The following is a 16268-nucleotide window of genomic DNA, read 5'->3' as shown; positions in this document are numbered from 1 at the left end:
CTGGGAAATTAAATCATGTACATAGGAAACAGTTTTGTTGATATCTTCTGTGGTAGGTAGCTCTTAGGATATTTTTGTAGGAAAGGATTGGGCCTTTGGGTCTGGAAATGTTATTATCTTTTTCGCTTCAGGCTGGAAATGAGGTAGTCTCCGTACAAGTTCTGAGAGGTGAGAGAGTTTCTGAAGACTCCCTGATGAAAAGACCTGTCACTCAGTCAGCTTTCTGCATAGCAACCTACTTAAGATTCCTCCTGCTGAGTGAGCTGTGGGAATCATTGGCTAGTTAATGCTACTGGTTTTGAAATCTCTACTATCGACATTGAGAGACACATTCTCTTGGCTGATGGGTGTAGCTGGGTTTTCCCTTTACAAAATCATATTATTTTTATGCTATCCAGACCCTTGTAGGCTACCCAGGTTTGATATTCCTCATGTCCAGGTTTGTTAGCCATGTGCGTGGTTTGGTTAAACTTTCCCTAGAGACAACCTCTTTGAAGAGTGTACGGCAGTATATGGTTGGGCATCATTTCTGTCTTCTACGCTTGTTACATCACTGCAAACCCAATTCCTTGAAGCACTGTAAACCAGTGAAAGCCTTCCTGAGCTTTCCTCTGTCAGCCGACTTCAGCTCCATAAACCGTAGCCCACTTGGTGCTACAGAACTTGGGAGAAGACGGAACGTATGTTTGCATAACACCAACTCCTCCCTCTTGGTAGTCACATGATAACCATAGGCAGATTTACACTTCCTGTCTGTTCTGAGGAGTGAAACTACATATTTTCATAAGCATGCACCATTTTTAATTGTGTAAGCTGCTGACATAAGCAGGTAAGCAATTTGACATGAAGGTAAGGATCCGCAAAGGCATGCATTTGCATAATTTAATTTTCTGCACAGAAGATACTGGAAATCTGTAGCGTGATTCACAGCCTCACCATATCATTGCCATGCCGCCGTTAGGTGGCCGTTGGAGTTTAGAAGAGTATGAAGCATATTAAAATTGATTGCATTTGGTGTGCTGAGTCTGTATCTTTACTTGGGAACCACAGATTGTCTCTTTTTGCAAATCTCTGCTCCTTGCCAATGAGACATCACATTGCTTAATATACCCCATATACAGTTTTTGACTGCCGTTCAAGTAATAATTTTTAAAAGTTGCTTTTAGGAAATACTTTGTCATATGATCAAAACACATTTGAAGAAGGGACTTGAAACTTTGTTTTCAATCATGCAGGTGCCAGTAATACACGATTATGTTCTTACTTGGGGAAAAAGAAATCACACACTACTGACATAGATGGAATAAAAGGGAAAACTCAATATAGTTATCTTTAATGAATAGTTGATGTGTTAAAAAGAGAGATCTGGTGCTGGCGTGATGAAGTCCTTTGCTACCTGGTTCATTTCTGAGTTGATTCCTAAAGAATTGCTTATTAGATACTCAAGCTAGTTCCTTCCAGCTTCACGTTTTAGATGTTTGCTGTTTCTGATAGGAGGGTGGTGTTGGGGGAGAAGATTGTGTTTTTGCTTATGGCTCATATAAGCACACACCAGCACACACACACACACATGTACTCTAGCCTCCAACGCAGGCACCGTGAGCCTTTCTGGTGTTCATGTATTTATTCACTCACTCACTTACTCATTACTGAATACACACCATATGCCAAGCTCTGTCATGGGAGGTAGGCTGAGAGCTCCTTGTCTCAGGGAGCTTCATAGGCCATGCAGCATGCCCTTCAGATGCAGGTTTTCCTGCCCATTCTTACCTTGCTGGGTACAACTCACATTGTTCCTCAATACTCTGGGGAGTGTGATGATGAGGGCGTTAACCCACCTTCCTTGGGACGGCTCTGCCCCCTCTGTCACTTCTAGTCTGTTGGTCTTTATACAGCAAAGCCACACCTCTCACATTTGGCCCAAGTGAACCCCCTTCAGACAGGCAGTTCCACTGCTCAGTGCAGATGCCTTACACCGCAGTGTGACGTATGGCTGGGAAAGTATCTGTGCTTTGGGGTTGGATTCCATTACTTTGCAGTGTCAGGGGAGGACCTTCTGATGTGTCCCTTCCTTGTTTCTTGAGTTGGATATATCTTTGTAGACTTGCTTTTTCATTAATGGTTTAGTGGGTTTGGAGAGGTGACGTGTGTGGGACCCTAAAACCTATAGCCTGTATCCAGTCCGGTTAAAGACTGTTGCGATTATGGTCTACTTCTAAGTACTTGGACGTTTTCACACTTACCTGATGAAGCTCTGGACTCCGTAGCTTTGCATTCCCAGTAGGATGGGTAATGCAGCTGCTGGTGGGCTTTGTCCTCCTTTGCTGCACCCTCATATTCTCAAAAGTTCTGAGAAATAAAAGGTAATTCCCTTTCAGGAAAAAAAAAGAAGAAGGGACTGACTGGTGATGGAGACTGATTCTAGTGTGATCTTCTGTAAAGAGTATAAATGAATATCCTCATTCCTTCTTTACTTTTATACCTGGTTCATTTGTTTGTGAGCCGAATCTGGCTGGAACTCTGGTTCAGTTTAGATTTGCTTGTCTAATTGCTCAGGTCAACGCCACACTGGTGTGATGTAGGCAGCAGGACATTCATTTCCGTGGCCAGGTCTTTACTAGAATTAAGACAGGCTTAGCCTGTCAAGTCACAGGCTGTGAGGCTAAGTTAATAGTGTCACAGATAACAGGACCTCAGGTCTAGCTCAGCAGGAAAGTTGGTGGTTCTTATCTCTGGCTGCAAAATAGAACCAGCTGGAGAACATTTTAAAAAAAAGGACTGGTATCTTGGTCCCACCCCAGACCAATTAAAGTGGAATCTCTGGAGGGTAGGGTCCAGGGCATAGGGTTTTTGTTTGTTTTGTTTTATTTTTAAAGCAGCCAGGGTTGAGAGTCAGAGCTCTAGTCCAACAGTGGCCTTTTCTGCATGGAAAAATTGATGATTAGGTGTTGAAGTGACTTGTTTGAAGGTCACCAAGGTCACATGAGTGTCACTGGGGGAAAAGTGAGCTTTGGTAAGTGATTGGTTCATGTAACTATAAAGCCTTCCAGGGGGTTGGTATCAAATTGGCTTTATCCTGAGCTTGAGCTTTGTCAACAGAATTGATCCATAGATTTTGCTTTCTCTGGCTTGGTTTCATTTTTTTTGTTTTATTTAAAGATTTATTATTTATTTATTTAATTTATTTTTGGTCGTGTCAGGTCTTAGCTGTGGTACCCGCACAGGATCTTTGTTGCGGCATGCAGGATCTTTCCTTGCGGTGCGTGGGCTTCTCTTTCATTGTAGCATGTGGGTTTTCTCTCTCTAGTTGATGTGCGCGAGCTCAGTAGTTGTGGCGCAAGGGCTCAGTTGCCCTGCGGCACGTGGGATCCTAGTCCCACGCCCAGCGATCGAACCCGCGTCCCCCGCATTGTAAGGCAGATTCTTTACCACTAGACAACCACGGAAGTCCTGCTTGGTTCCATTTTTGAGCGCCTCTACGGATCCCCTGCTTGACCCTCAACCATCCCCTTGAAGCTTCCAGCTCACGTCATAACACCTTCAGCAAGAGAGAGAATCTCTCTGATTGGCTGGTGTCTCCATTCCCAAACATATGTATCACTGGGGCTAAACATACCAGCCTCATAAGATTGGTATAAGGACAACACCAGCTGCTATGAGCAGAGCACCTTTTTCAGCTCTGGGTGTGTAGTGCTTTTTAAATGCCTGATAACATAGTGGAAATTTGTTGCCAAGTCTCTGTTTTGGTAATCATCACACCCCACTCCACCTGCTAGGTCACGAGTCATGGATTGGACAACCACGTCATGTTGCCCCCATCCTTGCCAGGTCCAAGGGTGGGCCTTGTTTGACTTAAGCCAAGTGAATCACTGTAAACTGTGTCCCTGGCCCCAGTCATATGTGTGGGAATGGGGACACGGTTTTTTACTCAGTCTTGATACAAGGAGGAAGGATTATTTGTGAGTGATTATTCAGAGCGAATTAGCTCTAAGAAGCATAGAAGACAGGTACATAAGATGTTTCCCATACGCATAGAGAATAAATCAGTCGAACAATTAGGAAACTCTTTAGTGGGTATGTGGTTGAGCCTCAGTTTCCTTGTCTGTAAAATGGAGTTAAAAATACCAGCCTCACAGAATCATTATGAAGGTAACACAAATTATTGTGGACAAGGAAGCCGAGCAATTGTTTATTTAGTATGCTTTAGTGGAGGAAAAAATAGTTGAGGAGACTAGGAGATGGGAAATTTTATATTTGATCCGTAGAAGCTTAGAATGGTCAACTTCCTGAAGCTCTGAATGGCTCATCTGCAAGAGTATAGGATGAATTGGACCATATGTATCTAAACCTTCATCTTACTTTAAAAATGGTTAGTAACTTAGGTTTTGACTTTGTCATTCAGGACCAAAGAGCATGCGTAGATGACACCAGGTTTACTTTGGTAATGTGTGTTTGGATTTTACAGGATTCCCATTTCCCTCTAAAGGGCTCCTCTCTCTGGAGTAGCTTTGTTCAAGCATTGTTTCTTTTAAAGCCAGTCTTTGCGATGAACGTGCAAGCATAAAGTACTTTACATGTTTCCTAATTTTTCTTCATGACCCATCACGTTGTCAACAAAGCTAATGCCATCATGGTGAGATGATTATTATTATCACTACTCTGACTAATTGGGAATAATGTATTGTGCTTTCCTGGTGCCATCTTTGTCTTAAACTGAATATGAATATACAGTTCCTCTAACCATTTTTCTTGCTTTTCAAAGGCACACTTGATTTTGTTTGGGTGCATTTAAATATTAACACAGACAGCTGGGATGTATTGTTTGAAGTGCAGTTCCAATTCATTTTGGATTCTGGGCACCTGTGATACTTGTCTTCTTACACATCAGTGCATTCAGGTGTGGGCTCACCACAAAAGAAATTTGCATCCATGAAGTAGCTGGGAGCGGAGGGCTTTGAACACTGTAGCAGGCAGATGGAAGCTCTCCATATTGGGGTAGGAGATTGGATTCATTCTGCGTTTTCAAAGAAGTACATCATTAAGCAGTATTTCTTTTCTGAACATTGCTGGCCTTGGAGGGTTTCAAGCTTCATATCTTCAGATATATAACAGGTGACTATCTTGGGTCCAAAGTATGTGGAGGACTGGTTCACACCATGGGGTGTCTTCCAGGCCTCAGACTGTGATGTGTTTGGATGGCAGAGGCCTGAGATTTGTGGCAGGCGTGCTTGTATTCGGTTCCTTGATCTGCATACTTAGCTGTGTGACCTGGGACTGGTTACTCAGTGTCTCTGAGCCTTCATTCCTCCATCTGTAAAAGAGATGGAATGACCCCTTGCCCGATGAAGATCAAATAAGGCTAGAGGCCCTGTGCACCTAGGACATAGGCTTACGCATATAGTGGGAACCAGAACCGTGAGTTCTAGGCCTACAGTTGTATGACCTTGGGCAAGCCTAAGTTACTCAACTATTCTAAGCTTCAGTTTGCTTATCTGAATGGACCCATTATTGAGACATTGTATCTACTGCCTGGTGGTTCGTTGGGAATTATATAAGATAATGTATGTAAAGTGTTTAGTGCATCTTGAGTTCATGGCACAGAGAGAAGGCTCATTGTAAGCTATTATTAGTATTAATAATAATCCTGGTAATCTCTCTAGGTTCTTCTGTAGCTGTTTTTCTGTAAAATCAGGAGGTTCTGTTCAGTTACCCCCAAGGTCTGTGCTTCTAGGTGGTCACTGGGCTATGTGTGTTTGACACCCACCCTGTGTCCAGCGGGGTGATGATTCTGACTCACCGCGGCTCTCCTGTCTTGCAGCGTTGACAGAAGGCTACATGGGGGCCCTGCACGAGAACAGACAGGGCAGCTCGGCGCAGATCCGCAGGCGCAAGGCTTCCGGCGACCCGTACTGGGCCTACTCCGGTGAGTTGACTGGTTTCCACCGCGATCATACAGGCCAGTTCACATCCCATTAAATTCACTCGAAAGCACACTTTTAATCATTTTCACGCCTGATTTCTGTTTGTTCAAACCTTTTGTAGTTCACTAAAAGTTGAAATATTCAAGCCTGTTTTTCCTCAAGGTGATAAGTACTTTAATTTATCTCTCCCACCTGTTTTCTCAACCTGCTGTTTTCCCCTCAAATTGCATTTAATTTCTGAACTTTACTTGTTAATGAGTTATTGTACCAAACTTGTAATTTTCCGAAAGACGCGGCCTTTTCTTGTCTCGTCCCAGTGGCTGTGATTTCAGAGAGCAGAAAATATAAGCCTAGTCTTCAGCTGCTAAAAGCTGCTAAATATTACAGCGCGTCACATATCAAAATGACCTATTATGCTTTAATCTAAGAAACGCAACTTTATTTTCAAATCAAATCTTGTTAGTTGAATGTATTTCAGCCCTCTATGGTGTTTCTGTAGTTCGTTTCATTTTTTTTTTTTTTTTCACATTTCGCCTTTGAGCCAGTGAAGAGAGAGAGCATTGTTAAAACTATGTTGAATGCTACATTGGAAATAATTTTCTTACATCTGAAGGGGCAAAAAAAAAAAAGAAGATCTGCAAGAATATGCAGGCCTTTCTGGCTTATGCTTCTAACAACTATCAAAAATAAGGTGGATTGTTATTTCTAAAAGAGATTTTGGTGCACAAAAATACATGGAAAATGTAGTGCAGCTAATTAAGGAGGAATGCTTGAGGAAGACGGACCACTTTGGAAATCACTCTAGCGCTGAATAATTCAAATTTTTGTATGAAAGTGCTTGGAGGCATGGAGTATTAGTCTTAATAATAAATCTGTGCATTATGCAGTGTTTTTACATACAGAACTGAAAGGTATTATTTTCATAATGATAACTCTGGTTTTAAACCCTGAGTTTCCACCTGCAAATCCTGTTAAATTCATGTCAGTGTAAAATTTATAGGCCTGATCTTTAATTACACCTTATCTATTGACTTTTTGCATCCTTTTGTCTATTGATAAATCTCCTGCCCCTACAGGGAGAATAGTCTATCTGTTTTGTTTTGCAAGGAGCAGATAGTGATTCTGAAGTCTTCCATCACACCCCGTTCCTTGTGATTAGAATTATCTAATTAGAGCCTTTTTGTCACCATTCCTGATAAATGAAGGAAATTGGGAGATGAAGACCGAAATTACATATATATAGCTTCTTGCCAAGAAACCCAAAGAAAATTTATCGTTTTGTACTCTGTGGCTCTGATATCAGTTAGGAAGAGGCCTAAAGTGGCCTGCTATTCACAGTTCATCAATTTCGAATAATAATGCTGTTGGGAAATTGGAAGTTATATCCCATCAGCATCTACGATTGCAAATGGCAGTGAAGGAATGAAGGGCCTAAAAATGTTCCCATTACTTAGTTAAGAATGGACATAATTAGTGCAATCTTTGGGATGGAGCATTTGTTGATATTCTTAACTCTGGTGGACTTAATGAGTCTCCATTTTGTATTTCTGAAATGCATTGTGTCTGGATTTGGGAACTGTTTCTGTCAGTAGAAGGGCTACTAGTTCATCTTCAGCGGGTTGGCATGCTCTTCTATAAAGATCCCAGTAGTAAATATCTTGGGCTTTGCAGGACATATGGTCTCTGTTGCAGCTACTCAAGTCTGCCCTATAGTGCAAAAGCAGCCATAGGTAGATGGACGAGCTGTCTGTGTTCTGATAAAAATTGATTTATGAACAAGGAAATTTGAATTTATTATAATTTTCATGTGTCAGGAAATCTTATATTTTAGACTTTTTTTCCCTCAACCATTTAAAAATAGAGAAACCGTTCTTACTTTTCAGGTTGTACTAAAATTGGCGGCCGGTTGGATAGGGTCCACAGGCCATAGTTTGTCAACCTCTGTTTTAGTTGTTTTTGTTTTTTTTTTTTTTTTGTGGAATCAGGAGAAGACAGTCATTTGAAGAATCCCCCAGAAGGCTATATAGACTGGCTTGGAAGAACCAGTGGAGTAACTTGCTAGGTGTAATGGAAAAAATAAAAGTAAAAGGAGAAGAAAAGAATGAGAGAGGTATCGATTGATGGTTTATAGTCCTATACTTTAAACATCTTCCTGAAAATTCCATGGTATCACTGGTTATTTTCAGCAAAGTGGTGAAATATTGGTTCTCATGTCAAGAACACTTGGGATCCTTTAGAGACACTCCTTAGCATTTGGCAAATAGATAAGGAAAGGGCAGGAAGGAGTAAGAGTTGTTGCCTGTCACCTTTGGTACTTCAGACAAGAGCCTTAAAACCACAGCATACCAGATGTTGAACTATGAGCTGCAGGTATTACCTCTAGGTATAAATCTTGCCTGGAAAGTTGGACTGCCAAAAGAAGGGTCATTATTTGCAGAGGCGAATGGTTTTAGATTTAGCGGAGGTGAAGCAGGCTCCTTCTGAAAGATTGGTTTAATGGTCCAGATTTTAATCTCATGACTCGCAATTCACAAGTTTGTCTTAGTTCCTCCTAAGATAAAGGCATTGGTGCTTTGGGGGGTACTATGTGTGAGAGTGTGCATTTTGAAGTCACACAGACTGTGGTTCGAATCTAAGCCTTATCTCATAATATCTTTATGATGTTGGGAGGGCATTTAACTGCTTGGAGCCTCAGTCTCCCCATCTTTGAAATAGGAATAATTAATAGAACTTCCCTCATAGAGATGTTAATGGGAATGAAATGAGATGATGTGTGTGAAAATTTTAACAAATCTCTGGTATAATGTACCTAATACTACTTCTTGCTGTTTTTGACACTATCAGTACTTTTGCTACTGTTGATATTGTTGTTATTGGAATTCTCAGTTGGGTGCTATGATTGACAGTGGGTGATCCCTAGGTAATGCTTCGAGCTAACTAGCTAAATTCTGTCAGCCGTAATTCACAAGAATTGCCCATTTGAGATGTGGGAATGAGGGTTAAGCAAAAACTATCCTTAAGTTCAGGGCTTGGCAGACTACAAACCAACACCTGTTTTTGTGAGTAAAGTTTTATTGGAACACAACCACGTTTGGCACTTGTTGATGGCTACTTTCATGTTACGACTCATGTTAGATCTGAGTAGTGGCCACATAGACCTTTGACCAGGAAGCCTAGAATATTACTATCTGGCCCTTTACAGAGATTTGCAACTCCTGATCACACTGATACAGCCTGGGTTATTGAAAAGATGGTAGCCTGACTCATAAACAAAACTCTTCAGAGATTTGGAACATGCCTCTGTTTTTTTCTGGCCTTGCATTTCCCTTGAGCTGAAATATCCCCAGCAAATGTTCTAGGTAGCATCCATAGTGATTCTGGTGGTCCCACTCTTGGAAAGTACTGGGAGGGACGAAGATGAGGGAGTGATGTGCTTCAGGAGGTGGAACGGGGAGAGAGGAGTGGGTGTTGGTGGTCCAGGGGCCCCTGGATTCTGGTGTCCTAATCATTAGGTTGCCTTTGGGTACAGGGTGGGTTTTGTTGAATGATGCTGGTCTGATTATCTGGTGGCATCCCACCTGGTCACTTGCGGAGAGTTGCATAAGTATTTGAGCTGTGGAGAACTTGTTTTAAGGATATTGTCATGATAGCATTTCATTGATATTAGTGTAACTTATCCCTTTAGGACTAGCCGAGTTATTTCAGTTTCACTGCATCACCTTGGATAATGTCTACATCCTATTTATATTTGAAATGCCAAACAACTTTACTTTCATAGGCTTATCAGATGACGCCATTGTGAACACCTACAGCTTTAGGATACAGTGCTGTTTACTGAGGTGTCTGGAGACAGGTGTTTTAGTCCCATTGTGCTCATCTGAGGATAGGTTTTCTCTCTGGTTCTCAGTTTTTTCTACTCTAAAAAGGACTGCTCATAATATCTGAGTTCAACTTGAAAATATCACGCATAAGAGATATGAAGCAGAACATACATGTGAGATTATTATTATTAACTGTTAATAATAGCAGTGTAATTTCAAGATTGCTTTATATCTTTGGATTTATTTGCCTTATACCAAGAATAGGGAAAAGGGGGGAAAGACCTTTGATGTGCTTCATGGAGAACTACACAGAAAAAAAATAAAAGCAGTAGTTTTGAGAGTATCTCATTGGCAATATTACAACAGTTTCTCTTCTGTTAGTTTTCTTGACTAAGATACAGATATTTTTTCTGTGTTACTTGAGGTGATGACAGCCCATGAATTTTGGAGTTTGCCCAGAACTTCTGTAATTATTACACAAAATGTAACACATGCTAGGTAGGTCATTGTTGCCAGAGAGGGAAATGGGAAACAAATTTGGAGCAAGTTCAAGTGGAAATTTGAGGCTTTTTTTTTAATAGATCTTTATTGGAGTATAATTGCTTCACAGTACTGTGTCAGTTTCTGTTGTACAATAAATTGAATCAGCCATATGCATACATATGTCCCCATATCGCCTCCCTCCCACCCTCCCTATCCCACCCCTCTAGGTTGTCACAAAGCACTGAGCTGATCTCCTTGTGCTATGCGGCTGTTTCCCACTAGCTAACTGTTTTACATTCGGTAGTGTGTATATGTGGATGGTACTCACTTCACCCCAGCTTCCCCCTCCCACCCCATGTCCTCAAGTCCATTCTCTATGTCTACATCTTTATTCCTGCCCTGAAACTAGGTTCATCAGTACCATTTTTTTTCTTAGATCCCATATATGTGCATTAGAATATGGTATTTGTTTTTGTCTTTCTGACTTGCTTCACTCTGTATGACAGACTCTAGGTCCATGCACCTCACTACAAATAACTCACTTTCGTTTCTTTTTATGGCTGAGTAATAGTCCATTGTATATATGTGCCACGTCTTCTTTATCCATTCATCTGTTGATGGACATTTAGGTTGGTTCCATGTCCTGGCTATTGTAAATAGTGCTGCAGTGAACATTGTGGTACATGTCTCTTTTTGAATTATGGTTTTCTCAGGGTATATGCCCAGTAGTGGGATTGCTGGGTCATATGATAGTTCTATTTTTAGTTTTTTAAGGAACCTCCATACTGTTTTCCACTGTGATTGTATCCGTTTACATTCCCACCAATAGTGCAAGAGGGCTCCCTTTTCACCACACCCTTTCCAGCATTTATTGTTTCTAGATTTTTTGATAATAGTCATTCTGACTGGAGTGAGGTGATACCTCATTGTAGTTTTGATTTGCATTTCTCTAAATGATTAGTGATGTTGAGCATCCTTTCATGTGTTTGTTGGCAGTCTGTATATCTTTGGAGAAATGTCTATTTAGGTCTTCTGCCCATTTCTGGATTGGGTTGTTTGTTTTTTTGATATTGAGCTGCATGAGCTTCTTGTGTATTTTGGAGATTAATCCTTTGTCCATTGATTCACTTGCAAATATTTTCTCCCATTCTGAGGGTTGTGTTTTCGTCTTGTTTATGGTTTCCTCTGCTGTGCAAAAGCTTTTAAGTCCCATTTGTTTATTTTTATTTTTATTTCCATTACTCTAGGAGGTGGGTCAAAAAAGATCTTGCTGTGGTTTATGTCAAAGTGTGTTTTTCTTGTGTTTTCCTAGTCTAACAGTTTGATACTGTCTGGTCTTACATTTAGGTCTTTAATCCATTTTGAGTTTATTTTTGTGTATGGTGTTAGGTAGTGTTCCAATTTCATTCTTTTACATGTAGCTGTCCTGTTTTCCCAGCACCACTTATTGAAGAGGCTCTCCTTTCTCACTTGTACGTTCTTGCCTCCCTTGTCGTAAATTAGGTGCCCAAATGTGCGTGGGTTTATCTCTGGGCATTCTATCCTGTACCATTGATCTATATTTCTGTTTTTGTGCCAGTACCATACTGTCTTGATTACTGTAGCTTTGTAGTATAGTCTGAAGTCAGGGACCCTGATTCCTCCAGCTCCATTTTTCTTTCTCAAGATTGCTTTGGCTATTCGGGGTCTTTTGTGTTTCCATACGAATTGTAAAATGTTTTGTTCTAATTCTGTGAAGAATGCCCGTGGTAGTTTGATAGGGATTGCATTGAATCTGTAGATTGCTTTGGGTAGTATAGTCATTTTCACAATATTGATTCTTCCAATCCAAGAACATGGTATATTTCTCCATCTGTTTATGTCATCTTTGATTTCTTTCATCAATGTTTTATAGTTTTCTTAGTACAAGTCTTTTGTGTCCTTAGGCAGGTTTATTCCTAGGTATTTTATTCTTTTTGTTGTGATGGTTTATGGGACTGTTTCCTTAACTTCTCTTTCTGATTTTTCGTTGTTGGTGTACAGGAATGCCAGAGATTTCTGTGCATTAATTTTGTATCCTGTGACCTTACCAAATTCATTGATTAGTTCTTGTGGCATTTTTAGGATTTTCTATGTATAGTATCATGTCATCAGCAAACACTGGCAGTTTTACTTCTTCTTTTCCAATTTGTATTCCTTTTATTTCTTTCTCTTCTCTGATTGCGGTGACTAGGACTTCCGAAACTGTGTTGAATAAGAGTGGCAAGAGTGGACACGTCCTTGTCTTGTTCCTGATCTTAGTGAAATGCTTTCAGTTTTTCACCATTGACTATGATGCTTGCTGTGGGTTTGTCATATATGGCCTTTTGGAGGCATTTTTATAAACCTGTTTTCTCTCCTCCCCCTCAAAGACTTGGGGAAAAACAGGTGGTGGTTTCTCCTCCCACCCCTTTTTAGCTTACCCTGTTTGATTTTCTGCACTTTTAATAATGTATATCTCATGTTTTTCTTGTGTAGACAGATTCTACACAAGAAGGGGGATATTTCTCACTGTTAGAGGACTTCAAAATTGAGACATGCCATGACCAAAGTTCTTTGTATGAAGTGTCTGCTGTTGCACTGGGTCAAGCAGGATTATTCTAAGAGGCATTCCTTTTGTGGCCAGGAAATTGTGGGAAGAGATCTCTAATGTCCTTTCTAATTGTCCTGGGGTTTGATGACTTGCTCAGCTGTAAAATGGAGATAAAAGGACATACCTTGTAGGATGGCTTTGAGGATTAGCAGTAATATGTGTAATCACCTGGTATGGCTCTTAATTATATGCCACTGCATTACACTATTCACATGAACGTCATGTATTATAACATGCTTGTGTGTGTGTGTGTGTGTGTGTGTGTGTGTGTGTGTGTAATTTCCCCAGCTAAATGTAGAGTTTTTGAGGACAAAGATTATAGCTTATAATTCCTTGTTTTTCCTGCTTTGTACCAGAATATCTCATTTTGTAGATATTTGGTGCATATTTTTTAAGTGGGTGAATAGATGGATGGATAAATGAATTCATGCCAGAGTCTGTGCTTGGGAACTCACTAAGGGGATCCTGCCATGAAATCCAGATAAATCAGTGGGTGATTTACAAAAGGTTTCACCACTGGATCCTTTTAAGTAAGGAGCTCCCCTGGTGAACTTAAGATATAATTAAATTCCACCAAGGGGGGAAAGTGGCAGGGGTGGGGGTGATGGTGGTGGGATGAATTGGGAGACTGGGATTGACATATATACCCCAATATGTATAAAATGGATTACTAGTAAGAACCTGCTGCATAAAAAAATAAAATAAAATTCCTGAAATAATATTTCCATGCCTGTTTTTAATAATGTCTATATAAGGTAAAGCAAAATACAGATGCCTGCCAAAGTCTGCTTTTGTCATTAGAAAAATGGAAGGCACTATAGAACGTTAATGTTAATATTGTCATATTATTTGCCCCTCTCCTAATGTCTCCTACGAAATCTCTTAAGGGAATCTTTTCCCCAGAGACATTCCCTTTGCGATAGAGACCTTCTGGTCTGATGGGACCACACTTTTGAGATTCATTCTCCTAAGTCCCAGCTCAAAGGTATCTCTACCCGACCCCACTGTCTTAACTCATCAGTTTCCCCTTTATTTTTTACAATTAATTTCTATCTTGTGTACAATTCCCTGTTATTCTGTTTACAGTTGTTAAGTAGAAGTTATTTATTTCTTTGTTCGAGATACTTATTAATTGCTTACTGTGTGCCAGGTGTTGTGGTATAATGGGATGGGCCAGAGAAACTCCTCAGAATTGCTACTGCCAGCTACTACTAAAGATGGGCAGGTGTTTGCCAGGACATGCAATGGCCTGAAGACATTCAGTGTCTTGGCCATGACTGGGAAGCTGGAAGCAGCTCAGTAGGTCTGGAGCATGTGGTAGAGTGGAGCAAGTTAAGGGAATAATGCAGAGTATTGGAGGTGGATCAGAAAGCGTCTTCACAGAATTCTGCTAGTGACTTAGAACATCTTTCTGAGGGTGGAAGGGAGTCATTTGAGGATATCATGCTAGAAATGGACTAACTTGCTTTTATGTTAGAGTCACAGCACGAGTTGTAGGGGTAAGGATTGGTCAGTAGGGGAAGAGGGCAGGGTGAGAAACTATGAGAAGCAATGAGATGGTATCATCAGGAATTTGAGAGATGAAAGAGCCCATGGGAATTCATCATCATTAGTATATGGAAGAGAAAGCAAAATGAATTATCTGGGATGATCCCCAGGATGACTGAAGATGGCATTGCATTTAATTTAAAATGAGTAAATGAGGAATGGTGGGCTGGTTATAAAAATAAAAAATTTGGACTTGAACCTATTAAGACACGGCATAGTGTTTTGCTCATATTTCTTACACCCTTAAAACTTTATGCTCCTTGAGCAGAACCTTTATCTGTAATTAATCTTTGTATCTCCCTGTTCCTACCTAAATGTTTTGGAATAGGAGGGCCTTCAAGGTAGGGAATACATTGTAGGACAAGCTGTTTCTTCCTATAGGTATTCTTTTTTTTTCTTTTACACTTGATCTGTGATTACAAGGATAGATTGGGTGAGAAAAAACACATATGGTCACACACTAATCAGGACTTTACATATAAAAGAGAAAAATGTGGTGCCATATGCTTAAGATACCTCGATCATTTTTCAATGCAAAGTTTGGCTTTTTTTTGCTCCATTGTTTGAATGAAATTACTCTAGCGTCTTAGAGATGTGTTCTTTATCTTTTTCTTTTTCTTTCTTTTTTAACCTTGTTCTAATCCTTGCTACTTGAGTTCTCAAGTTTCTTAGCATCTTCTCTCTGGAGATGGTTTCACAAGTATTTGTCAAGCTAATGGACGCTATTGTACGTTATAAGAGGACATCAGTAAATTCTGTAGGGTCCTTGTGACCCTTGGAAAAAGCATATTAGGAAGATGAAATATTGTTCAGTGCTGGGTTGGTATCAAGTGCTATGTAACAGCGTTAACAGTTTAAATTGTTGCTATGATGAGGAGCTTAAAACATGAGTAAATCGAAGGCTAAGTGTTTGGGTTTTAAATTGGCTCTGAAGGTAGTGGGTTGATGCAGCCTTTTTCAAGGGCTCTTGGGCAATATCTGTGAAAATGTTAAATATTGATAGTCTTTGATCCAGCACTTCTGCTTCTAGGAATTTGTCTTTTAGAAATACTTGTACGTATCCCCAGTGTGGCGTTGTGAGTGTAACAGCTAACCATCAGTAGGGACTTGGGTAATTTTAGTACATTCTTATGAAATGGTTAGTAAACGTCTACCAAAATGAAATAGGTTGAGCGACAAGATATATAAAAATAATTTGGGTAATAAGTTACCATCAAGAAATAGAACTGAGAAGTTTAGAGACTATACACAAAAGTTAATTGTGATTATCACTGAGAAATGAGGGACACTGCTTTTTTAAAATTTATATTTCTGTAATATTGTTAGTATCTTATAGAATTTTATCTAGAATATTTTAATTTCTTATACCAGTATATTCATAATATTTCCTAAAAGAATCCTTTTATTTTATAATAGATGGCTGAATTGTATCAAATTTACTCAGTTGTCTTTGTAACAATTATGAGGGGAGAGAAAGAAGAAGAAAAAAATAAAACTACATGGGCTTCCCTGCTGGCTTAGTGGTTGAGAGTCCACCTGCCGATGCAGGGGACACGGGTTCGTGCCCCGGTCCGGGAAGATCCCACATGCCGCGGAGCAGGTGGGCCCGTGAGCCATGGCCGCTGGGTCTGTGCGTCCGGAGCCTGTGCTCCGCAACGGGAGAGGCCACAACAGTGAGAAGCCCGCGTACCGCAAAAACAAAACAAAACAAAACAAACAAACAAAAAAACTACAAGGAAAGCCAGAAGGAAAGCAAAAGGCTTTTTGTCTCTTTAATTGGCTATATCTAAATTTTTTAGGTGAAACATTTTCACTGGCATTTCAAATTTCATAAAATGCTGATATGAATCATGCAGAAATTAATGAACTGATATTGACTCGGTT

At 40.2% G+C, this 16268-nt stretch overlaps 1 protein-coding gene across 3 annotated transcripts in view; it reads left to right on the top strand.

Annotated features, from left to right (window-relative positions):
* Nucleotides 1-16268, top strand: part of PTPRG (protein tyrosine phosphatase receptor type G) — a 731192-nt gene that overhangs the window by 168317 nt on the left and 546607 nt on the right. For all 3 annotated transcript variants that reach the window (XM_032648680.1, XM_032648681.1, XM_032648679.1), the window contains exon 2: nt 5819-5923. In XM_032648680.1, the coding sequence (XP_032504571.1) occupies nt 5819-5923 (105 nt within the window). The remainder of the gene's footprint in view (nt 1-5818; nt 5924-16268) is intronic.

The sequence above is a fragment of the Phocoena sinus genome, chromosome 11 (genome assembly GCF_008692025.1).
Source record: "Phocoena sinus isolate mPhoSin1 chromosome 11, mPhoSin1.pri, whole genome shotgun sequence".
Lineage (NCBI taxonomy): Eukaryota > Metazoa > Chordata > Mammalia > Artiodactyla > Phocoenidae > Phocoena > Phocoena sinus.
The sequence above is the reverse complement of the archived record's forward strand: the minus strand, read 5'-3'. Positions and strand labels throughout refer to the sequence as shown.